The sequence below is a fragment of the Manis pentadactyla genome, chromosome 7, assembly GCF_030020395.1.
Source record: "Manis pentadactyla isolate mManPen7 chromosome 7, mManPen7.hap1, whole genome shotgun sequence".
NCBI classification, from domain to species: Eukaryota; Metazoa; Chordata; class Mammalia; order Pholidota; family Manidae; genus Manis; species Manis pentadactyla.
Genome location: NC_080025.1, coordinates 104,382,404 through 104,409,030, shown reverse-complemented (window position 1 = coordinate 104,409,030; position 26,627 = coordinate 104,382,404). Strand labels below are relative to the sequence as shown.

General features: G+C 40.8%; 1 protein-coding gene across 2 annotated transcripts in view; it reads right to left on the bottom strand.

Moving 5' to 3' along the window:
- The window catches only part of ITPRID1 (ITPR interacting domain containing 1), a 118,114-nt gene that overhangs the window by 76,842 nt on the left and 14,645 nt on the right, over positions 1-26,627 (bottom strand). For both annotated transcript variants that reach the window (XM_036897509.2, XM_057504642.1), the window contains exons 2-4: positions 9,105-9,265; positions 7,188-7,236; positions 6,816-6,859 (exon numbers count right to left, since the gene is read on the bottom strand). In XM_036897509.2, coding sequence (XP_036753404.2) covers positions 6,816-6,859; positions 7,188-7,236; positions 9,105-9,264 — 253 coding nt within the window. In that variant the 5' untranslated portion in view covers position 9,265. The remainder of the gene's footprint in view (positions 1-6,815; positions 6,860-7,187; positions 7,237-9,104; positions 9,266-26,627) is intronic.

Sequence of the window (26,627 nt, the reverse complement as noted above, 5' to 3'; positions counted from 1 at the left end):
CATGCAGTGTATGTGACTGTCCTTGCAGCATAACAGTAGTGCACTCTCCCAGTCAGACAAGCTGGGCTCTGGTTTGTTTTCCAGTGGTGGGAATGGGTTTGCCATGCACCTGGTCCTCTCCAGCTCCTTTCAAACACAGGTTTAAGGTGGAATCTGAGATTAAGAATGAGTCAGCAGCCTGATAAGAGGGACCTTAACATCCCTTACTGTGGTCCTTTTGGTTCCATGATTGACCCCAAAGAGGCTCTGAATGTCCTCTTGGGTCTGTGGCTATAGGAAGGTCCATGGATCCTCCCTGAGCCCAAACTGAGAATCAAGCTTGTTTGCTTGTACAGTTGGTGACCACTCAGAGGAGTGAGTGCACTCCAGTGGTGGTGGCTCTGCAAAAGGGAAAAGGGAGCCAGTGAAGGATATGTTCAGAAGGCTCTTCCCACAGTCACGTGCCCTGAGCCCACAACAGCCTGGTGATTCTTAAAAAGGAGACTGCCACACCACTCAGCTAAGTGCTAATATTTGTCAGAAGACACGGAGATGGTGAGAGGCTGTCCATGTGAAGTAGGTTAGTGAGCCTTGGGATGTAAGCTGCGGGGGCAGCTGTCCAATCTTTTGCAGTTTTTGAGGTTAATATGGAAAGAAGGGGCAAGGGAAGGTGTTTGTCATGAAAGGAGATGCCCAGGTAATTTCAATCAGTAAGTAAGCTTAGGTAAGCAATGTTGTGGTGGAGGAGGCCTCAAAGCCCCAAGAGGAGGGGCGCCAGAGGGGAGGCCTCAGCTCTGCTCGTGGCAGAGGGAAGCCAGGGCACCACGCCCACCTCCGCGTATCTTGGCCACCAGATCGTTCCCTTCAGCCGACACACGGTGCTGCAAGAGCTCTCATCTCAGGAGCAGAATGGCCTTTTTTATTTCTACCTTTTTCCAGCTGTCATTTCAATGAACAGCTCCCTCTTACCTCACAACACCCCCCTGTCACCGCCACCACCAAAAGGGTTTTCTTCCTCTCCTCTCGTGCCCCTTGAAAGCAGTACAGTCAGGCCTTCTTCCCACCATCCCTCCGACGTAGCTCTTCTCAGGGTCACCAGTGACCTCCATGACCAAGGCTGATGGCTGATTCTCGTTCCTCATCATATGTAATCCATAACAACAGTTGATAGGATTGATCACTCTCTTCTCATACACTAACTTGCCTTCCAGCACGTCTCTCTCTGTTCCCTTTTTACTCCGAGACCTACCCTTTCTCCTCCTTTGCTGGTTCTTCTAAATCTTCCTGGCTTATTCTTCATCCATATGCACTTACTTCTGGCCTCTGGCTTTAAACACAACCTGTATGCTGGCGTCCCAAACACATACACCTATACCTGGACTTCCTTCTGAATTCTAGATTGGTATTTCCAATCTGTATTAATGTATACCTACTCAATGGTATCTCCTTGGGTTTCTCTTAAACATGTGAATCATAAAAGTTAATGTGACCTAAAGTTACATTTCCCATCCCTTACCTCAAGCCTGATCCTTCTGCTATCCTTCCCATCTCAAAAAATGGTCACCATCCTCCCAGACACTTGGGCAAAATCCATTTCAGTCACCCCTGACTTCTTTCTTTCATACCCTACATCCAATCCACGGACATATCTTGTCCTGTCTACATTCCAAACATATCCAGAATTCAGTACAGCTCTGCAGCAACTGCTATTACCCTGATCTAAGCCCCCGTCCCCTTTCCTTTGAGTTATTTAATTAGCCTGCTAACTGGGCACCTTGCTTCTGCCCTCCCCAAACATCTTCTCCCCACCATAATTGATTTCTAAGTACCAGCTGGAGCTGTCCTGTTAAAAATAAACAAGATTATGCCACTCTACTGTATAAAATGCTTTAAAGGATTCACCTCTCAATCAGAGTAAGTAAAAGTACTCAAGGGGACATATGTGTCTCCTTTAGGACGGTATATATGTAGTCCTACATTATTTGGTTTCTAGATAACTTTTTAACCTGTAGCCCTCCCTTGCACACTTAGCTGCAACCATTCAGACCTCCTTGCTATTCTTGGAATACAGTGGACATGTTTCCACCCTAGGGCCTTTGCACATGCATTTGCCTAGAACAGCTCACCCTGCAGATAAGCAAATCTCACTCCTTCAGTTCTTCCAGGTAGCTGCTCAAACGTGTGCTTACCTGAGATGCCTTCCCTCACCATCTCTCCTTCTGGCATATTGCATGTTTGTTTATTGTCTCCATCTTTTCTGTATCTATTTTCTTCAGTATCATGAGTTCTAAAGGAATACCTAGTTTGTAGGAGTCATTCAATATATAGTTGTTAAATAACTGAAGAATGATACAAAAATGGTGTAAAAAAGGAGGGCCTGTCAGAAGTGTTGTACGCCTGCAGCAAGGAAATGGCGTTGGTAGCCAGCTTGTGCCCCAGTCTCCAGTCTCCAGCCTGAGTCTAAGGTTTAAGGAGGGACATGAGCTGGAGGAGGAAGCTGAAAGGTTATTTCCATCCTGAGTTTTGTGTTACGAAGAACACTAGTAAGGCTGCCCAGATCCCCACATGATAGAGGGTCAGGTCATACCATGGAAATGAGGGGTTCTAGAAATTCTGCAAGACATGGAGCACCAGAAGAACCCAAAGGCAGTGGTGGTGGTGCCCAGAGGGGTAGAAGAAGAGCTGATGCTCAGGAAGTGATGAAACACGAATTATCTATATGGTGACACCTGGGGATTCTACTGGAGCAGCAGCAGTGACAGTAGAAAGTGACTCATTTGTGAAAACAAATGAGGTACCTCCTGATGATTCTCATGGGGAATACTTTGCAATAGACTCCATATTCACCAAGATGGAGGCAAACAATCCATCAAAATTGGGGTGCTGATTTTATTGTAACCTATTTTGTACTCAGACTGGTGAGACCTGAGACAAATTTGAGTTACAGGAGTTATTTTTAGGTTAATTTCAGAACAGCTTTGTACCTGTTTCTTATAATTGTTTTTAATGAATAATTTTTTTTCAAACCAAATTTTCACCTCAGATGTAAATGGAATAAGTTTTGGAGTATGTCTCAATAGAAAAAACTTTAAAATTAGGAAATGTCCCTTTTTGCCATCCAAGCTTGGCTCACAGACATAAGGAAAAGCAAGAGATAAAATTAATGGCAGTGGACTTACACCAGTGTGCAGTCGTTAGAGGTATACTAGTTTCTGGTAGGAAGAGCATGAACTTTCCAGACCATCAGATGGACCTGAATTCAAATCATGTCTCCATATTTTATTGGCTATGTGGTTTTAGCAGATTTCTTAACTTCTCTGAGTGTTCACCTTGCTGTTTTTGTATAGTAAGTATTTGGCAATAATTTAAAACTATGCAATAGGCACTTGACACATGATAATTACTAAATATGATATTATTATTACTGTTGAGACTGAAGTGTATGGAGATCAGAAACCTAGTGAGCCTCAGGGGAGGACAGAAAACAAAACATAATAACCAGAAAATTTTCCAATTATTAAGCCTTGGTATCTCAGTCACATCAATTTTCTAAGAGTTTAGCTTCTTATAATGTAACATTTCTGGGATCAAGGTAAAATGGCTTTTAATGTCTTTCCAGAGGAATTATTTGATATATCTTTTTTTATTTTAAGGTCTAGATGTAGTCATCTTGCATTTCCATAGACATTTGATTGACATAAAAAACTTAATGTTGACCCACTGTAAAAAATTTAAATTCCAAAGAATAGTGTTGTGGCCCTGGACACAAGAGTCAGAAGACCTGGAGAGAGAAGCAAATGCTAGTGAACTCTATCACATTGCTCATGCTTTGACTTTTCTAGTAGGAATGTTGGTGCAGGGCCTTCCTCCCAAGGGCTTCCTTGGATAACAGGTACAGTAAATCACGCTAGCCCTTTAGAGGGGCAAGGTGGTTATAAAAGTCAGACAGACACATGTTCAAATCTCAACTCCCTTACTTACTGGGCTACTTTGGGCAAGTCACTTAACCTTTCTGAGCCTCATTTTCTTCCATGCAAAAGTTAATAAAGGTAATATTTACCTTGGAAGATGCTTCTGGTAAATGAGGTAATATATCGAAAGTACTTAGCTTGTGTGCCTTCAACATGTATCCATTTTCTTTCTCCCCTCCCAGTTCTGCTAATAAAGAGGCTGATGTGCCAAAGGTTAGGGACTTCCCCTAGCATAATGGTGGCGAACAAGATGGGAACCGGGACAAGCAGATTTTAGTTCAATAAAAATGAGACTTTAGGTAGCTACAGAGCAACATTAAAAACACCACCTTGGACATCTCTAGACTCAGGAGGGAATCAGCAACAGGACAACTGAAGCCTTATTCCACATCCCCATTTTATTAGGGGCCCAGTCCAGGACCTGGAGGCCCACTAGAACGCTTTCTATGGGAGGCACTGGGACACCTGTGAGATGAACAAACCATGTTGCTCCCTGAATATGTAAAGCCTCAGAAGTGACCAATGAGGGAAACCAGCCTCAGAAACCCTGTAGTGGGTTGAAGAATATCCTCCACATTTAACTCCTGCATCTGAAATTTCATTTTAGAATGCATCCTTTATTTGGAAATAAGGTCTTTGTATATATAATTAGGAAAGATGAGATCATACTGGATTAGGGCTGGTCCTAAATCCAATGCCTAGTGTCCTTAGAGGAAGGGAAGACCCACAGGGAAAAGACAGCCATGTAAAGGTGGAGGCAGAGGATGGACTGGCACAATTACAAGCCCAGGAACGCCAAGCGCTGCTGGAGCCACGAGAAGCTGGGAATCGGCAAGGGAGGATTCTTCCCAGGACCTTCAGGAAGAGAGTGATCGTTCTCACACTCGGTTTCAGACCTGTAGCTGCCAGAACCACGAGTGAATACATTTCTGTTGGAAGCCACCAGGTGTGTGGTGATTTGCTACAGCTGTCCCAGGAACCAAGGCACCACTCCGTATCACACTAGGACAGCACGAGTTTCACAGGATAGTCTGGCAGCAGTGACTACTTTTCTTTTTCCTCTTTACTTCCTTTCCAGTTCACCACAGTTTCTCTCCCTGTCACCCTCAGGTTGCTAGTTCCTGGCACCATTCTAGCGCCCACCCCTTCCAGTGTGGCTCTTGGCTTCCCTACACTCACTGTGTGTCAGTCTCATTGTGGCTAAAACCAGTACACCGAGGGGCTGTCAGAATGTTGGGTTTCATCATGCTCTGCTCCCTCCAAGCAACTGTGACCAAAGATCGTGGCCCTTGACCACTCTGGGCCCCAGAGTCTCCACCTGCAAACCCCAAATGAACACCAGCCTTGGTACCCCACAGGTTACTTTGAAACAGTAAATCTAAATAGAGTTTAAAATATGATAGATGATAAAGAACCTTGTCAAAGTGAAGACTCAGTTGAACTGCTGAGAAGCTATTCTATTATTATGAAAAACCTCACTGCAGACCAAGGACCTGGCAGATTGAAACTGCATTTCTGATCTCAAGGCCATTTTGATATCTTCACCTCCAGGTCTTCACCTCTTGTCTGTGGCCCTATGGTTCATTGGCTTGATTCAGAGGAGAAAGGGCTGTAATTTTTCTTTACTTTCTGGGAAGCGAAGCACTTGATACAGTTACTGACAACCTCAGAACTGGTGCAGGGCCTCCCGCCACAACCTGGGCAACATGAAATGGCAGGTGGAGGGGATGACGTCTCACGCTCTCTTTCTGAAGTTCTTGCCTTTTCTGAAATATTATGAACAGAGGGACTTAAATTCAATTTATCGACAAACATCTTCAGAGAGTTTTGCCATCATGGAACTGCTGTATTCAAAAATATAAAGAAGTAATGAAGCTTAGTGAAGGAAGAAATTTCAGTGATACCTCTACTTTTGTTTCTTTTTAAGTAAAAAATACCAAATTTAAACCAGTTTGTAGCCAGTGGTCAATCTTAATTTAAAATGCCAGTGGAAGAAGTGAGATGATTAAAATCAGCCATGTAAGTTGACAACTAGACTAATAATTTTCCTTCTAATCACTAAGTCCTAATTTATGTCATTTTATGTACATTATTTATGGCATATCATCAGTTTAAAAACATACTTTTCTGGCATCTGAACCGCTATGAAATCAGGATGTGTCCTGCAGTTAGTGCTGCCTTTCATTCATAATTACCAGAGCTCCTCATTTTGCTTTCCGTCTGAGTGGTACTTAAAATGTGAGCGCATTTTATAATCTAGGGGTCTTAGAGTCTCTGAAATATGGTATTTAACTGACTGAAGCTGGAAACTGTGAAACCTGTAATCAAACTTCTTTTTCTTTTTATAAAAATTCTTATCAAACTTCAGTGTAACAAGTGTGATATATTTTCTGCCTCAGAAATGTATACTTCTGCTGTTTGCTATAGAATTTCATCATTTGTTCTTTTTGAGAACAAATGTGTCATTAGAAAGAGGGTATAATTTCAAGAGGGAGAATAGAAAGAAACTGTATTTAGAAATAACAGTACAATACAGTCTGAGGAAAAATGAAAGAATTTCATTTCCCTAGTAACATCCTTGCCAGTGTCTTCCGAGAGCCCAGCCAGTTCTCTGCTGGGGTGCAGGCTCAGGCTATGGCAAGAGGGGTTTCCAGACCCCAGCCTGCTGCTGAGTCACCACCTATCCTTCCTGAGCCTCAGCTGCATGTATCACAAAAAGCAGTTGAGCTGAATGGTTTTTGAGAGCTGTTCCATTTCTGGGAACCTCTGATAATTCTCATTTTAAGATTTATTCACACAGACATTTTAATAAAACTCCTACCAAGATCCACCAAGCTTAACTGCTTCTGAATTCTCTTGTCTTACCAATGTGGTGGGTGCCTTGCTGAAAGTTTTCATTTAAAGAGACCCTATAAAGAAACAAAAGTATTTGGAGTCAAACAATGTGGGTAAATAAATTATACTAAGTTGCTTTTAAATTAAATAGATGAGAGTGAATGCCGAGTTAGGCTTTATTACCAGAGGACTTTTGGAAACCATTTAACAGCTAGAGAATGAAATGGTTTTCCATCTGATGCTTTTAAGCTGATACACAACTTCTGTAATAACAGATTAATCCTTCAAGCACCAGTTAAAATGAAAATCCATACATGTCACACCTTGCCTCACGGGGGTTACCCATATTGTTTTCATGAACCTTTGTAAGAGAATTGTGTAAGGACACAAAGAAAGACTTACAAGAATCCGGAGTCCAGCCACTGCTGAATACTTTCTTGTTTGTAATCTTCTATGAGAAAGAAAGAGACCAGTCAGTGAAAACACAACCAGCCAAAAAGATGCTGCCCCATTATTCAGCCACCACCCAACGGCTCTATTTCCTACAAAATTAGCCACATGTTTCTATAAGTATTATTTGTTTTTTTCCCCAGGCAAAACTTTGTTTTCCATAGTCAGCCTTTCCTGAGAATGAAATGTAAACTTGCCAAAGTTAAGTTCAAAAAAAGAAAGAAAAAGAGAGAAAAAGGAAGAAAACAAAAGAAAATGTGAAAGAAAAGAAAACTAAATAAAAAAGCAAGAGATATTAGAATAATTTTTAAATTACCTGGTGTGAATCTGAAGGATGAAAAAGCATATCAGACTTCTGTCTTTCTTTTCCTGGATATAACTCACCCTGGACCCTCTCTTTATTGAATCGTGACATTTACCTAAGGCACCTAGCCAGTAATGTTTATTTGCAAGGAGTTGTCTGCCAGGTCAGAAACCAAATTTGCATCCATTACAGGGACAAATTGCACTAGAGTCCCAGGACTGTCAAAGGCACCCTGTGTTAAAAAGGCACCATTCTTTTTTTTTAATTATTATTAAGGTATCATTGATACACACTTTTATGAAGGTTTCACAAGAAAAACAATGTGGTTATTACATTCACCCTTATTATTGAGTCCCCCCCCACACCCCATTGCAATCACTGTCCATCAGTGTAGTAAGATGCCACAGTGTCCCTATTTGTCTTCTCTGAGCTACACTGTCTTCCCTGTGACCCCACATACACCATGTGCACCAATCATGATGCCCTACAATCCCTTTCTCCCTCCCTCTGACGCGTTCTCCCCCACCCCTCCTCTTTGGTAACCACTAGTCCCTTCTTGGAGTCTGTGAGTCTGCCGCTATTTTGTTCCTTCAGTTTTGCTTCACTGTTATACTCCACAAATAAAGGCAATCATTGGGTATATGTCTTTCCCTGCCTGACTTATTTCACTGAGCATAATACCCTCATGTTGTTGCAAATGGGAGGATTTCTTTTCTTCTTATGGCTGAGTAATATTCCATTGTGCATATATACCACATCTTTATCCATTCATCTACTGATGGACACTTAGGTTGCTTCCATATCTTGGTTATTGTAAATAGTGCTGCGATAAACATAGGGAAAGGCACCAATCTTTTAAGGTGATATACTCTCTTATGAAGAGTGTATGCTTTTCATCCTTTGGATTCAAACCAGGTAATTTTGGCTGAACAGGTCAAAAGGCAGCATTTCCTGTTAAATACTTGTTACCATTCTGGTTGGCTATAGTCTACTCTGGGCTGATTTTCTTTGACTTTCTCCTACCAAACAGTGAGGTACCTGAATTAGCCCCTCACCAGGTGTCTGGTGAACCAAAAAGGCCAAATGGGCATGGGAGGTGCTTGTTCATCAACTGAGGTACCATCAAAGGGTAGAATGAATTGGATGATGGACAAAGAAGAAAAACCATCAATCAATTACATCATAGTGGAGGGAGAAGTATTTTCTTACTCATTACTCTTCAAGTTCTTAAAATTATTATTGATGGCTCATGCAAGACCCAGTAAATAAGAGCCTTTCAATAAAATGCTTGATGTCCTGAAGGAAGCCTCCTGTCTCTGGCATAGGCTCCACACAGCTTCAGGGTCCTGGGGAGTTAGGATGGGAGGACATTGGAGTAGAAAGGAAGCAGTGTTCATTCTGTGGTTGGTCTATTTCCATCAAGAGGGTCTGTGTTTGAATGTCTGAAGAGAGGTCAGAAGTACACACTGCATAGAAGTTTTTGGCATCATGCCAGGAACACTGTTCTGAAATCATTTGCTCCCAGCAGCAGGGTGTTCATCAAACAGCCCTGGGGGCATTCCCACCTAGCCAGGGGATGGCGACACTCCGTCTTTCCTCCTCAGAGTCAGGAGGCAGCTGCTCGTCCAGGGGAGCCCATGCCCTCTTGGTGGACCGCAGGATCTCCCTCCTGCTCTTTTCTTGGCCTCCTCGAAGGTTGTCGGATCCATGTGACTTCTCTGCCATCCTAGGAGAGTAATTGGGCAGACTAATTTAAAACATGCAGACAAATCAGACACAAAGAGCTCAGCTTCCAGGCTTGGCTTAGTGAGAGGCAGAAGCCAGACTCTCACAGTCTGACAAATGAGGTGAGGTCCAGCCTCACCACCATCTGGGCTCACCCGCCTGAAACAAGCTCCCTGCCTCGATGAGGTGAAATGGTTCCCCTTCAAAGGAGAGGCCATTGGAGTCCAGGGACTAGTGTGGCCTCATCCACCACCAGGCTGCATTCATTCTCTGGTGGTTTCATTATGGTGATCTGGGATATGGATGGAGAGCAGGAAATTGGACTGGAGGACACACCCAATCAAGGAGAAAGGTCAAAAGCATTGATAAACATAATAAGTATCCTTTAAATTTATACAACAGTTGTATCTATAAAAATATTTTTCAAGACCCAAAATGTAAAAAATGGGGGTTTTGGCAATAGATCAATCTGGTTGAGTCTCATCTCTGTAACTGATTGTGTGGCCTTGTGTTAATTATATATATAATCTCTCTACATTCCCTTAATTTTTAATTGGGAATAAATTGTACTGAAGTTTAATAACTGTTAACCTCAGTGGAGTACTTATTATGTGCTAGATTCTATGCTGAATTCTATACATCCATTATTTAATTTAATTGTCAAGGTAAGAAATAGTCTAACTGCCACAATTTTATAGTAAATTGAAGAAGAGAGGGGTTAAGTTTCATACCCAAAGCCACACAACAGCCAGGATTCAAACTCAAGCACTGGATGGACTTCAAGCATGTTCCATGAGCATTAAGCTGCACGATCTACCCTATAAGATGGTTAGGGCAATTAGAATGTTAATTATATCATGCACATGGTACAAGAAACATCAGTTGTCTCTATTATCTCACTTGACCTTTATTGACATTATTATGAGGCTTGCATAGTAAGAAGGAAACAAAAGCTTAGAGCAGTTGTGTGAATTGTTTAAACTCCTTGGATTATCAGCACACTTATTAAGAACAAGGGCTTCCTCTTAATAACTCATGTGTCTTTAGTATTTGATTGAATTATTAACACATAGCAGGTGCTAAATAAATATGTATGAAACTGAAGTTAGGGTTCAGAACCACACTTTCTGGTTAAATTCTTTCCATGGCATTTACTTAAATTTGCATTGGTTTATTCTTCCAGTTTAGAGAAATGACCAAACTGTCAAATACCTACTTTAACAGCATGTCTTCCATCTCTAAACTTATGCTTAATCACTGATCACATGACATGTAGAGCACCATTTCTAACCATCTTTAACAAGCTATAATTCAGATTAATTGTAAACATTTGAATATTTTCATTTAATATAGGTGAGCATTCTAAGTGCAGTTAGCAGTAAGTTTCCTTATATGCTTTGCATATTAAAACTATCATTCAGAAGTATAAATATACATTTATTGTTACGATAGTAAATTACTGCAAAAATTAGTAACTTTTGTGATGATTGCTAATTTTATATTAAAAAAAGCAATTACTAAGAAATTTCAATTATTCAAAATTGGGGCAAAGTGTGGAAAGTTAGTATCTTTAACAGTGAGCCTTTTAGCAAGCTAACTTTAGAAAATTAACATCTACTGGGAGCAAATAAATGTTTATAAAAATTTTGATGATAACACAAGACAAAAATAATACAGATAAGACTATTTCTAAACTTTATGGAATTATTTGGTGTACTAGAATTCATAACACTAGACAAAATCTTTAGGAACTGTATTTAATTTTTCATTATTTATTTTTAAATAAGCTTTGGGCCTTTTTCTCTTTGGCAATGCCCTGCATCTCGTGTGTGTAAATTATAATCAGAGCATCGATTCTGACTGCAGAATTTCACAAGGAAGAAAATCTCCAAAATCATGGTCAGCAAGATTCATGAATCAGACCCAATAAAGGATCAGGGTTTTAAGAAAAGAATAACATGTTTTGGAAAAATAAAATCCCCAAATAATGTTGCTTGTCTGCTGACCTCAGCTGAAGTGAGTTTCTATTTAGCATGGAAGATTCTGCTCTGTAGTGGGAGCGGGAGTTGTCAAGCAGCTGATAGTCCTCAAATTGCTGCTTCTGTGTTGTAATGTCATATTTTCACCAGGCTACTACTTTTTCAAATATAACACCGTAAAAATTAATATTTTAGATAGAAGTGCTACTTTATTGGTATGTCCCCAAACTTCCATTCTACAGGGATATGTTTGACCTCAGCCACCAGCTTTGCACAACCAGTGAGGATATGCTCCTTGCCAGCTCAGTTGTACTTGGCTTTAGGGTAGGAAAAAAACCTGCCAAGGAAAGTGGGAATCCTTGCTAAAGACAAGGGTCAGGAACTGGGTTTGTGAAGAAAAACTCTTTAGTTCCCTCTGTTGCAGTGGATGCCTTCCCAGTTAGTCAACAACTCTGCTTCTGGAAATGATTTTCTGATGCTTAAACAACCTTTCTTTGGCATCTACTGGCTTGACCCCCAGAACAGTCCTTTACAGACGGACACAGATTAGGTGGCAGCCCTGATTGCCCAGGGGACTGACAGGGCAGAAGTTTGGCCTCTGCTGACTCCTCTAGGTAACCCCTCAGTCCCCAGGACTATTTGGAACCAAATTCTTGCCAACACTGATGTGGCCCAAAGTAAATCCTCAGTATGTTGTGCCCTGTGCCTAAGGTTCCCTTCTCTCTCTACAGATCCTTTCTATTCTGATTATTATGTCATTAATCCTAGTGCATATAGAGAACTCCCATTAACATGGGAAGTTTCTTTTATTATCATGTTTAATACCAAAAAAAAAAAGAGGATGCAAAACTATATATATATATACCAAGAACTCAATTTTGCAAAAAATGAAACAAGAAAACCATTGTATTAAGACAAAAAGAAATGAGTTGAAATGTCATCAAGGTTTCAAAATTTAATACAAAAATCAAAATGAGAAAAAAAATGGCTTTGTTACATTAATTTTACAACACATTTTCTTTCACTTGAGCAAATTCAACCATACAAACTCCTTTTCACTGTGAAGCCTCCAGCCCACAGTGAAATCATAGAATTTGATATTTTGATACTTAAAGCAGTGGCAGTGACTGTATTCTTGTCATCTGGGCTTATTTAACTTTTGCTGCCTCTATGCAAACAGGTTGTCTTGCTATATACGTTGTTCATACCAGAGAATCCCTAAGGACTGTGCTTTATTTATCTCTGTGTTCCCCATAGATTCCAGCATAGTACTGTGCCCAGGATAAGTAATTGGTAGCTATTAGATGACTGCCTGGTTATTTGGGAAAAGGACATCCAGTTGGTTTAGCCAGCATACTTGGTTCTTTATATGGTTAAAAGAGCAAGTGCTTTTAGGTCAATCTCAGCTCTGTTGCTTTTCTGGAATTTCCTCAGGGAAATTTTCAAACATTTCTGATAATCTATTTCTTCATCTCTGTAATGAGTATGAAATAACCACTGCATAGATAGGGTTGTTAGGAAAAATTAATGAAAAAACAAGCACAAAAAAATCAAACCCCCAGATTGGACAGTTTTTCCTTTTTCTTTTTCTTCTCCATATTGTCTCCTGTCAGTCATGCCAAGAACTGCCAAAGAACAATGGCCAATCAATGCAATAGTTTTTCTCATAAGAGATATGAATGATGCTCTTAGTTTGTAGATAAACCTGCGGCATCTAATAATACTAGTTTGGAGAACAGAGAAGTCTGAGAATAACATATTTCTGTGGCCATGACAATGCTGATTTCCCTGAGACTAGTTAGAAGCTCATATAGAGTCTGGAAATTTCTTCAACTATGGACATAATTTCAAGGATAATTGTAGCCTTGGCTACCACTTCTGAAGGAGCCTGTGGCCAAGAAGAAAACATCATAATGGGAGATTAGCAGTAGCCCCAAGGTATGCTGGGTCCACAAGGGATCTCACCATCTTTATTTCTCCTTCTTCTCTGTACCCTCATTATCACAGCCTTTATAAGATCTCAAATAGTGTCCAGACTTGCCTTGCTCCCCTCCCTCCATCTTCCATATACAATGACTTCCCCAATAGCAGGATTTAAGAGACATCTACATAAACCATGTGCTTCAGGAAGACTTGCCCCTTTCCTAGATGTTATGCCTCCAGGGCCCCTCATCCTCTGAAAAAAGTCGATTACCATATATACCACTCACTTTCCTGCACAAACCAAGAGACTAGTCCTGAGAGGCTGACACTTTAACGGATTCATAGTTTTTACCCTAAGAGACCATAGACTAGTCCCACCATGCCCTAGACCCACGCTTACAGGCATGAACATTGCCTCATCTGGCCCAATCTCCTACCCTTTCTGGACTCTTGCAACCCCTGTGCCCTCTGGAATTTAGGGACTGTCACATGCCAAATCCCCTTTATCTTAATCTCTTCACCAAATGTCCCTCCACCTCCTTCCTCTAGCTGAGGCCGGGTCAAGGCTGCTTTTGCTACTCTCTCAAGCTGAGACTTTTTCTTCTTTGCCCATTGAATTCAGACATAGTCTTGGAGATGGTGTGAATTACCTCCATGCTCATCACTGCTGCTTTCAGACCATGTTTTCCCTGTCCTTTGAAGCATATGCTATCGAACTATGTAGTCATAAACATCTAAGACATTTGCCCTCATTTACTGAAAATTATAGTATGGAATTCTGTCATCTTTCTGGAAGATTTCATGATCAATCTAGCTGACCCATCAACACGGGATGATTCAGTTCAATTATCTACCGACTTTCAACAACCCTTCCCTCCACTTAATTCCCATGGTCATACTTCATCACTGCAAGCGAACACCCTCCAAAATCCCAATTTCAAGTATCGTCTGTCACCTCTATTCTACTCACAGACTTTGCCTGGGCACCATTTTTCCTCCCTCCTGGATCATTCCCTTCATCTTACAACATGCTTTAATGACTCCCATTTAAAAATAATCTTCCACTGACCCTTCAATCTCTCTCCAACTCCTTCTTTAGTTTTTTATTCAACTGATGATGATTCCCCAAATCCTATTTCCAAATGTAATCCAGAGCTTCAGAATACGGTCCCTGAATTTCAGAATCTGGTATTCCCGGTAATTTGACATCTCCACTTGGATCCTTAGAGACATCTTTAGCTTAATAGGTGCCACACTGAATTACTTTCTCTTTCCTTGCTTTCTATTTGATCCCCCACATACCTATCCCTAATCCAGGGTTCCCCATCTCAATAAATAGTGCCACTATTCAGGCAGTTGCTCAGGCCAAGAATTTATGAGTCTTCTAGATTCCTCTATTCCTTTCACATCTCACATCAAGTCACTAAAGAGAGAGAGAGAGACCCTTACAATATATCTCAGAACAACCACCTCCACTGCTATCAACCTAGTGTGAACCAGACCTTGTAGTCTAACTTGGACATTGCAAAAGGTTCCCATTTATAGCACCATCCACACCTCCCATTCTTTTTATTTTTTTATTTTGGTATCATTAATCTACAATTACAGAAAGAACATTATGTTTACTAGGTTCCCCCCTTCACCAAGTCCCCCCCAACTACCCCTTCACAGTCACTGTCCATCAGCATAGTAAGATGCTGTAAAATCACTACTTGTCTTCTCTGTGTTGCGCAGCCCTCCCTGTGTCTCCCATGCACTATACATGCTAATTGTAATGCCCTCTTTCTTTTTCCCCACCCTTATCCCTCCCTTCCCACCCATCATGCCCAGTCCCTTTCCCTTTGGTAACTATTAGTCCATTTTTGGGTTCTGTGATTCTGCTGCTGTTTTGTTCCTTCAGTTTTCCTTTGTTCTTATACTCACATATGAGTGAAATCATTTGGTACTTGTCTTTCTCCACCTGGCTTATTTCACTGAGCATAATACCCTCTAGCTCCATCCATGTTGTTGCGAATGGTAGGATCTGTTTTTTTTTTATGGCTGCGTAATATCCCATTGTGTATATGTACCACATCTTCTTTATCCATTCATCTACTGATGGACATTTAGGTTGCTTCCATATCTTGGCTATTGTAAACAGTGCAGCGATAAACATAGGGGTGCATCTGTCTTTTTCAAACTGGAGTGCTGCATCCTTAGGGTAAATTCCTAGAAGTGGAATTCCTGGGTCAAATGGTATTTCTATTTTGAGCATTCTGAAGAACCTCCATACTGCTTTCCACAATGGTTGAACTAGTTTACATTCCCACCAGCAGTTTAGGAGGGTTCCCCTTTCTCCACAACCTCGCCAACATTTGTTGTTGTTTGTCTTTTCAATGATGGCGATCCTTAGTGGTGTGAGGTGATATCTCATTGTGGTTTTAATTTGCATTTCTCTGAAGATTAGCAATGTGGAGCGTCTTTTCATGTGCCTGTTGGCCATCTGGATTTCTTCTTTAGAGAACTGTCTATTCAGCTCCTCTGCCCATTTTTTAATTGGATTATTTGCTTTTTGTTTGTTGAGGCATGTGAGCTCTTTATATATTTTGGGTGTCAGTCTTTTATTGGATCTGTCATTTATGAATATATTCTCCCATACTGTAGGATACCTTTTTGTTCTATTGATGGTGTCCTTTGCTGTACAGAAGCTTTTCAGCTTGATATAGTCCCACTTGTTCATTTTTGCTTTTGTTTTCCTTGCCCGGGGAGATATATTCATGAAGAAGTCGCTAATGTTCACATCCAAGAGATTTTTGCCTATGTTTTTTTCTAAGAGTTTTATGGTTTCATGACTTACATTCACGACTTTGATTCATTTGGAGTTTACTTTTGTGTATGGGGTTAGACAGTGATCCAGTTTCATTCTCTTACATGTAGCTGTCCAGTTTTGCCAGCACCATCTGTTGAAGAGACTGTCATTTCCCCATTGTATGTCCATGGCTCCTTTATCAAATATTAATTGGCCATATATGTTTGGGTTAATGTCTGGAGTCTCTATTCTATTCCACTGGTCTATGGCTCTGTTCTTGTGCCAGTACCAAATTGTCTTGATTACTGCGGCTTTGTAGTAGAGCTTGAAGTTGGGGAGCGAGATCCCCCCCACTTTATTCTTCCTTCTCAGGATTGCGTTGGCTATTTGGGGTCTTTGAAGGTTCCATATGAATTTTTGAACTATTTGTTCCAGTTCATTGAAGAATGTTGCTGGTAATTTGATAGGGATTGTATCGAATCTGTATATTGCTTTGGTAGGATGGCCATTTTGACGATATTAATTCCTACTAGCCAGGAGCATGGGATGAGTTTCCATTTGTTATTGACCTTTTTAATTTCTTTTAAGAGTGTCTTGTAGTTTTCAGGGTATAGGACTTTCACTTCCTTGGTTAGGTTTATTCCTAGGTATTTTATTCTTTTTGATGTTATTGTGAATGGAATTGTTTTCCTGATTTTTCTTTCTATTAGGTCATTTTAGTGTATAGGAAAGCTACAGATTTCTGTGTGTTAATTTTGTATCCTGCAACTTTGCTGTATTCTGATATCAGTTCTAGTAGATTTGCAGTGGAGTCTTTAGGATTTTTTATGTACAATATCATGTCATCTGCAAATAGTGACAGTTTGACTTCTTCTTTACCAATCTGGATTCCTTGTATTTCTTTGTTTTGTCTGATTGCCGTGGCTAGGACCTACCGTACCACGTTGAATAACAGTGGGGAGAGTGGGCATCCCTGTCTTATTCCCGATCTCAGAGGAAAAGCTTTCAGCCTCTCGCTGTTCAGTATGATGTTAGCTGTGGGTTTATCATATATGGCCTTTATTATGTTGAGGTACTTGCCCTCTATGCCCATTTTGTTAAGAGTTTTTATCATGAATGGATGTTGAATTTTGTTGAATGCTTTTTCAGCATCTATGGAGATGATCATGTGGTTTTTGTCCTTCATTTTGTTGATGTGGTGGATGATGTTGATGGATTTTCTAATGTTGTACCATCCTTGCATCCCTGGGATGAATCCCACTTGGTCATGGTGTATGATCCTCTTGATGTATTTTTGAATACAGTTTACTAATATTTTGTTGAGTATTTTTGCATCTACATTCATCAGGGATATTGGTCTGTAGTTTTCTTTTTTGGTGGGGTCTTTGCCTGGTTTTGGTATTAGGGTGATGTTGGCTTCATAGAATGAGTTTGGGAGTATCCCCTCCTCTTCTATTTTTTGGAAAACTTTAAGGAGAATGGGTATTATGTCTTCTCTGTATGTTTGATAAAATTCCAAGGTAAATCCATCTGGCCGGGTGTTTTGTTCTTGGTTAGTTTTTTGATTACCGATTCAATTTCATTGCTGGTAATTGGTCTGTTTAGATTTTCCGTTTCTTTCTGGGTCAGTCTTGGAAGGTTGTATTTTTCTAAGAAGTTGTCCATTTCTCCTAGGTTGTCCAGCTTGTTAGCATATAGGTTTTCATAGTATTCTCTAATAATTCTTTGTATTTCTGTGGGGTCCATCATGATTTTTCCTTTCTCGTTTCTAATTCTGTTGATGTGTGTTGACTCTCTTTTTCTCTTAATAAGTCTGGCTAGAGGCTTATCTATTTTGTTTATTTTCTCAAAGAACCAGCTCTTGGTTTCATTGATTTTTTTCTATTGTTTTATTCTTCTCAATTTTATTTATTTCTTCTCTGATCTTTATTATGTCCCTCCATCTGCTGACCTTAGCCTAATTTGTTCTTCTTTTCCCAATTTCGATAATTGTGAAATTAGACTATTCACTAGGGATTCTTCTTCCTTCTTTAAATATGCTTGGATTGCTATATACTTTCCTCTTAAGACTGCTTTTGCTGTGTCCCACAGAAGTTGGGGCTTTGTGTTATTGTTGTCATTTGTTTCCATATATTGCTAGATCTCCATTTTAATCTGGTCATTGATCCATTGATTATTTAGGATCGTGTTGTTAAGCCTCCATGTGTTTGTGAGCCTTTTTGCTTTTTTTGTATAATTAATTTCTAGTTTTATACCTTTGTGGTCTGAAAAGTTGGTTGGTAGGATTTCAATGTTTTGGAATTTACTGAGGCTCTTTTTGTGGCCTAGTATGTGGTCTATTCTGGAGAATGTTCCATGTGCACTTGAGAAGAATGTGTATCCTGTTGCTTTTGGATGTAGAGTTCTATAGATGTCTATTAGGTCCATCTGTTCTAGGGTGTTGTTCAGTGCCTCTGTGTCCTTACTTATTTTCTGTCTGTCCTTTACCAATCTGGATTCCTTGTATTTCTTTGTTTTTTCTGATTGCCATGGCTAGGACCTACAGTACTATGTTAAATAACAGTGGGGAGAGTGGGCATCCCTGTCTTATTTCTGATCTTAGAGGAAAAGCTTTCAGCTTCTCACTGTTCAGTATGATGTTGGCTGTGGGTTTTTCATAGATGGCCTTTATTATGTTGAGGTACTTGCCCTCTATACCCATTTTGCTGAGAGTTTTTATCATGAATGGATGTTGAATTTTGTCAAATGCTTCTTCAGCATGTATGGAGATGATCACATGGTTTTTGTCTTTCTTTTTGTTGATGTGGTGGATGATGTTGATGGATTTTCGAATGTTGTACCATCCTTGCATCTCTGGGATGAATCCCACTTGGTCATGGTGTATGATCCTTTTGATTTATATTTGAATTCGGTTTGGTAATATTTTATTCAGTATTTTTGCATCTACGTTCATCAGGGATATTGGTCTGTAGTTTTCTTTTTTGGTGGGGTCTTTGCCTGGTTTTGGTATTAGGGTGATGTTGGCTTCATAGAATGAGTTTGGGATTATTCCCTCCTCTTCTATTTTTTGGAAAGCTTTAAGGAGAATGGGTATTATATCGTCTCTGTATGTCTGATAAAATTCCGAGGTAAATCCATCTGGCCTAGGGGTTTTTTTCTTGGATAGTTTTTTGATTACTGTCTCTATTTCTTTGCTGGTAATTGGTTTGTTTAGATTTTGTGTTTCTTCCTTGGTCAGTCTTGGAAGGTTGTATTTTTCTAGGAAGTTGTCCATTTCTTCTAGGTTTTCCAGCTTCTTAGCATATAGGTTTTCATAGTATTCTCTAATAATTCTTTGTATTTCTGTTGGGTCCATCGTGATGTTTCCTTTCTCATTTCTGATTCTGTTCATGTGTGTTGATTCTCTTTTTCTCTTAATAAGTCTGGCTAGAGGCTTATCTATTTTGTTTATTTTCTCAAAGAACCAGCTCTTGGTTTCATTGATTTTTTCTATTGTTTTATTCTTCTCAATTTTGTTTATTTCTTCTCTGATCTTTATTATGTCCCTCCTTCTGCTGACTTTAGGCCTCATTTGTTCTTCTTTTTCCAATTTCGATAATTGTGACATTAGACCATTCATTTGGGATTGTTCTTCCTTTTTTAAATATGCTTGGATTGCTATATACTTTCCTCTTAAGACTGCTTTTGCTGTGTCCCACAGAAGTTGGGGCTTAGTGTTGTTGTTGTCGTTTGTTTCCATATATTGGTGGATCCCCATTTTGATTTGGTCATTGATCCATTGATTATTTAGGATCGTGTTGTTAAGCCTCCATGTGTTTGTGAGCCTTTTTGCTTTCTTTGTACAGTTTATTTCTAGTTTTATGCTTTTGTGGTCTGAAAAGTTGGTTGGTAGGATTTCAATGTTTTGGAATTTACTGAGGCTCTTTTTGTGGCCTAGTATGTGATCTATTCTGGAGAATGTTCCATGTGCACTTGAGAAGAATGTGTATCCTGTTGCTTTTGGATGTAGAGTTCTATAGATGTCTATTAGGTCCATCTGTTCTAGGGTGTTGTTCAGTGCCTCTGTGTCCTTACTTATCTTCTGTCTGGTGGATCTGTCCTTTGGAGTGAGTGGTGTGTTGAAGTCTCCTAAAATGAATGCATTGCAGTCTATTTCCTCCTTTAGTTCTGTTAGTATTTGTTTCACATATGCTGGTGCTCCTGTGTTGTGTGCATATATATTTATAATGGTTATATCCTCTTGTTGGACTGAGCTCTTTATCATTAGGTAATGTCCTTTATTTCTTGTTACTTTCTTTGTTTTGAAGTCTATTTTGTCTGATACTAGTACTGCAACTCCTGCTTTTTTCTCCCTATTGTTTGCATGAAATATCTTTTTCCATCCCTTGACTTTTAGTCTCTGCATGTCTTTGGGTTTGAGGTGAGTCTCTTGTAAGCAGCATATAGATGGGTCTTGTTTTTTTAATCCATTCAGTGACTCTATGTCTTTTGATTGGTGCATTCAGTCCATTTACATTTAGGGTGATTATCGATAGGTATGTACTAATTGCCATTTCAGGCTTTAGATTCGTGGTTACCAAAGGTTCCAGGTTACTTTCCTTACTATCTAAGAGTCCAACTTAACTCACTTACTATGCTGTTACAAACACAATCTAAAGGTGCTTTTCTATTTCTCCTCCTTTTTCTTCCTCCTTCATTCTTTATATATTAGGTATCAGATTCTATACTTTTCCTCTATCCCTTGATTGGCTTTGGGGATAGTCAATTTAATTTTGCATTTGCCTGGCAATCAGCTGCTCCACCCTCCCTACCATGATTTTACTACCTCTGGTGACAGCTATCCAACCCTAGGAACACTTCCATCTAAAGCAGTCCCTCTAGAATGGACTGCAGGGATGGTTTGTGGGAGGTAAACTCTCTCAGCTTTTGCTTATCTGGAAATTGTTTAATCCCTCCTTCAAATTTAAATGATAATCTCGCCGGATAAAGAAATCTTGTTTCCAGGCCCTTCTGCTTCATGGCATTAAATACATCATGCCACTCCCTTCTGGCCTGTAAGGTTTCTGCTGAGAAGTCTGCTTTTAGTCTGATGGGCTTTCCTTTGTGTGTGATCTTATTTCTGCCTCTGGCTGCTTTTAACAGTCTGTCCTTATCCTTGTTCTTTCCCATTTTAATTACTATGTGTCTTGCTGTTGTCTTCCTTGGGTCCCTTGTGTTGGGGGATCTGTGGATCTCCATGGCCTGAGAGACTATCTCCTTCCCCAGATTGGGGAAGTTTTCAGCAACAACTCCTCAAAGACACTTTCTATCCCTTTCTCTCTTCTTCTTCTGGTATCCCTGTAATGTAAATATTGTTCTGCTTGGATTGGTCACACAGTTCTCTCAATATTCTTTCATTTTTAGAGATCTTTTTTCCTCTCTGTGCCTCAGCTTCTTTGTATTCCTCTTCTCTAGTTTCTATTTCATTTATTGTCTCCTCCACCGTATCCAACCTGCTTTTAATACCATCCATCGTGTTCTTTAATGATTGGATCTCTGACCTGAATTCATTCCTGAGTTCTTAGATGTCTTTCCGTACCTCCATTAGGATGTTGATTATTTTTATTTGGAACTCCCTTTCAGGAAGAGTCACAAGGTCCATATCATTTAAATCTTTCTTGGGAGTTGTATTAACAATTTTACTCTGGACAAGGTTCCTTTGGCATTTCATGTTTGTATATGGCGCCCTCTAGTGTCCAGAAGCTCTATTCTGGAGCTGCTGAGCCCCTGAAGCAATGTTGGGGGTCGCAGGGGAGCAGTACTGGGGGTAGGAAAGAGCTGTTCCCCGCCACCTGGCTCCTGTGCCTGTCTCCACTGCCTGAACCAGTGGGCCAGGCACAAAGGTATACGTTTTTGTCCCACAGCAGCCAGATATGGATTCCTGCTTTCCACAAGAAGCCAGAATCCCAGTCTCCCCAGGAACTCTGCCTGTATTAACTTTCCAACCCGGTAGTCATGCGAGTCTCATGAAAGCACCAGGAAATGTAGGTTTGTGCTCCCAGCGCAGATTTCCGGAGCTAAGTATTCAGCAGTCCCAAGCCTTCCACTCTCTCCCTGCTCCGTTTGTCTTCCTCCTGCCGGTGAGGTGGGGTGGGGGAGGGGCTCGGGTCCCACGGAGCCACAGCTCTGGTACATTACCCCGTTCGCTGAGGTCTGCTCTTTTCTCCAGGTGTGTGCAGTCTGATGCGTCTTCTTCCCTGTTGCTCTCTCAGGATTAGTTGCGCCAATTAAATTTTCTAATTGTATCCAGTTTTAGGAGGCAGCCTCTGTCTCTCCTCTCACACCACTATCTTTAATCTATATCTCGTTACTTTCTTTATTTTGTTGTCTATTTTGTCTGATACTAGTATTGCAGCACCTGCTTTTTTCTCTCTTGTTTGCATGAAATATCTTTCTCCAACCCTTGACTTTTAATCTGTGTATGTCCTTGGGTTTGAGGTGAGTCTCTTGTAAGCAGCATATAGATGGATCTTGCTTTTTTATACATTCTGTTACTCTGTGTCTCTTGTTTGGTCCATTCGGTCCATTTACATTTAGGGTGATTACTGAAAGATATGTACTTATTGCCATTGCAGGCTTTAAATTTGTGGTTACCAAAGGTTCAAGATTAGCTTGTTTACTACCTTACTGTCTGACCTCACTCGCTTACTGAGCTGTTATAAACACAGTCTGATGATTATTTCTTTCCCTTCTTTTTCCTCCTCCTCCATTCTTCATATGTTGGGTGTTTTGTTCTGTGCCCTTTTTAGGAGTGCTCCCATCTAGAGCAGTCCCTCTAAGATACCCTGTAGAGGTGGTTTGTGGGAGGCAAATTTCCTCAACTTTTGCTTGTCTGGGAATTGTTTAATCCCTCCTTCATATTTAAATGATAATTGTGCTGGATACAGTTTCCTTGGTTCAAGGCCCTTCTGTTTCATTGCATTAAATATATCATGCCATTCTCTTCTGGCCTGTAAGGTTTCTGTTGAGAAGTCTGATGATAGCCTGATGGGTTTTCCTTTGTAGGTGACCTTTTTACTCTCTCTGGCTGCCTTTAATACTCTGTCCCTGTCCTTGATCTTTGCCATTTTAATTATTATGTGTCTTGGTGCTGACCTCTTTGGATCCCGTCTCTCAGGAGTTCTGTGTGCCTCCGTAGTCTGAGCAACTATTTCCTCCCCCAATTTGGGGAAGTTCTCAGCAATTATTTCTTCAAAGACACTTTCTATCCCTTTTTCTCTCTCTTCTTCCTCTGGTACCCCTATAATGCCGATATTGTTCCTTTTGGATTGGTCACACAGTTCTCTTAATATTGTTTCATTCCTGGAGATCCTTTTATCTCTCTCTGCATCAGCTTCTATGTGTTCCAGTTCTCTGGTTTCTATTCCATCAATGGCCTCTTGCATCTTATCCATTCTGCTTATAAATCCTTCCAGAGTGTCTTTCACTTCTGTAATCTCCCTCCGGACATCTGTGATCTCCCTCCGGACGTCTGTAATCTCCCTCCGGACTTCATCCCTTAGCTCTTGCATATTTTTCTGCAGCTCTGTCAGCATGTTTATGATTTTTATTTTGAATTCTTTTTCAGGGAGACTGGTTAGGTCTGCCTCTGCAGATCCTTTCTCAGGTGTAACTATCTTGGTCTGGACCAGATTTTTTTGCATTTTCATGGTGATTGCAGTGGCTGTAGGCAGGTTGCGGGTGTGTCAGCTGGGAGAAGAAAGTCCTTTCCTGCTTGCTGGATGCCTTGCCCTTCTCTTCTGCCTGTGATGGCTACCTGCACTCCTGGAACAGCCACTGGGTTAATCCCCTAAGCTGCTGTGGGTGGGATGTCCGTCAGAGAAGCAGAGAGCCCTACAAGGAGTGGCAGGCATGCCAGGTGTGCTCCTCCGTGCTAGCAGTGACCCTGCCAGGCAGCTGTGTGGAAGCAGCAGCCTTTGGGTCTGGCTCGGGCAGCTGTGCGTTGGGCTGGGATTCCGGTCACCTACTGGGAGTGCGCCTGCTCCCCCTGGCTCCACTGCTGGTGTGCGCGGGGCTTTTCTGAGGAGGCTTCTACTGGGCTCTGGCTTCACTGCCACTGGTGTGCGCGAGCTGCGCCCTGGCTGTTCGGTCACGCCGCTGCAGGCTAGCCCTGTGGCACACGGATCTGCTCTCGGTTCCTTCTAGTGCTTCTGCCCCCGGCGCGCACTCCCACTCTCCTGCTACTGGGCCTGTGTGTCGGGGTCCGCGCCAGTTGGAGGAACGACTGGCAGGCTGCCTAGTCCTGTGAGGGGCTTCAGAGCTGCACTGCCTCCATTTAGGGCACCTAAGTTTCCCTGGTATTTCCAGCGCTGGGACAACTTCGTCCAACTATGGGGTCCCTGTCTCTTTAAGACTTGCAGAAAGCACTCACTTTTCTTTTGTCTCAGGGGCGCCAGTTGCGGGGACCTGCCCACAGGTTTTGCTTTTCCGTTTCTCTAATATCCAGCACCCTGTGCACCTTGTGTCTGCGTTCCGGGTGTGGATTTCTAGAGCTGGTTGTTTAGCAGTCCTGGGCTTTCACTCCCTCCCCATTTCTACTCATTTCTTCCCGCTGGGTTTTGGGGTGGGGGAGAGTTTGGGTCCCGCCTGGCCGTGGCTTGTATCTTACCCCCTTCCTGTGATGTTGAGTTCTCGCAGATGTAGATGTATCCTGGCTGTTATACTGCATCCACTGGTGTCTCTTTTAAGAATAGTTGTATTTATTGTATTTTCATAAATATATATCTTTTGGGGAGGAGATTTCCTCTGAACTACTCACGCCGCCATCTTCCCATGATCCCCCCCCCATTCTTTTTATAACCCATCCAAATCAGTATGCTAATGGCCAACTATCAGTCCTTAAGGTTTTAGAATTTTCAGTAGTGGACCACTTCCTCTTAATGGAAACAGTCTTTTCATTTGTTTTTTAATACAGTGCTCTCCCAGACTTCCTCCTATCTCACTCAAAGTTTTTTTCCTCATTTCTTTTGCTGGTTTTCTCCTTTCCAGCCTTTAAATTTTGAGTGTTTTATACTTCAGTCTTCAGGCCACTTTCATCCTCTCTGTCTACATTTTCTCCCTGTATGAGTATGGCTTTAGTTGCTCCTCTGTGACCCATAATTAAGTGTAAGTCATTATTAAAGTATTTCCAGATTGTTTTGTTAGGTCCATGTTTAGATTTCTGTTTGACCACCATGAGATTTTCTTTACAACAGAGATCTCAGCTCTCATATCATAATTATATGGAAGAGGTACTCATTGGATGTTTGTTGAATGAATTACTGTTTAAGTGACTGTTAACAAGGAATTGAGAAATAGCCAAGCAAATTTGGTTATGAAATCATTAGGTATTTATCAGTTAAACAACTTAACAGAAGGTGCAACTTTCCAGGAATAGGTACACATCATTGGAGATAATGCATTGTAGATCTGAATTAGAAAAGTGAGAAGATTATATTTATAAATTATATATATTTTAAAAATATATATTTTATATTCTACCTCCATTTTGAAGCAAAATTTTCTGAGTAATTACTTGATGCCCACTTCTGCCATTTTGAGCAAAACTATCTAAGTTTTGCCTTCTCTTATATGCTTTCCAAAGCTAATAAGCAGATGAAAAATCTTAATTCATCACCAGCGAAACAAAAAAGTAATATATTTTTTCATTAGTCAACAATTAGTTAAGTATCTGTATGACACTGGGTATGTAGATTCAAGCTGTCTTGGAATGTAATTTCCTCTTGCATAAGGTGAGAGAATTGAATGGGATGAGATAATTCCACAGGTTGATTATTCTATTCCTAGCCTCCACATAGACTGTTTAATATTTGACCAGTGGAGCTCACATTTTAAAAATATTTTAAAGCTATGTTCATCAAAACTATAAAAGTTAGAAGAATAAAACTTGGTTTTATTACTCATAGGTTTGTGAGACTACTCAAAAACTCAAGCAAAAAGCCAAGTCAAGAATGCCCTTCTGCTTTTCTTCTCTATCCAAGTATCAAAGTCCCATAAACACTTGTAAAGATTTCCAAATGATTCAGTGAAGTAGAGGCAGATCTCAGGGAATAGAGTGTTCTGTCAACACTCTGCTGGGAGGAACAAGCAGTCTGTGATGACTTGTTTTGTGGGTGGCTTCCTCCCACTATGAAATATGTGAAGGGTGCTCACTCCTGCCATTTAGGAGCAAGCTGGATTTAAAGACAAGGCATTTGTGCCCAATTTAGAACCCAAAGTCAGTTTCCTTGGACTTGGAGTTTTCATTTTTTATTGATGAAAACAAGCAAAAGATTATCAGTTCATACATACAGCCTTCTGGAAACTTGAAATGCCTTCAAGGCTGGTAAAACTGGATCAAGTGATTCATTTACTGCTAGCCCCATTCCAATCCCTTTCCAAATTTAAAGATGTTTTCTTTGTCAATGATTCTCCCTTTTCTCACCATTTCTACTCTTGTTTCATCCTAGGGAGGGAGAATGAAAGGATGTGGGGGCTTCTATACTCTACCTCTGTGCTGTCATTTCCACACCACTGCAGTTCAGTTTCCTTCTAGTACACTGTATTCTGGATGCACAGAACTACTTGTTCTCAAATGTGTCCTCTGCTCTGATCCCACTAGGTGCAGATCCCTCTACTAACACTGCCCTTCTCTT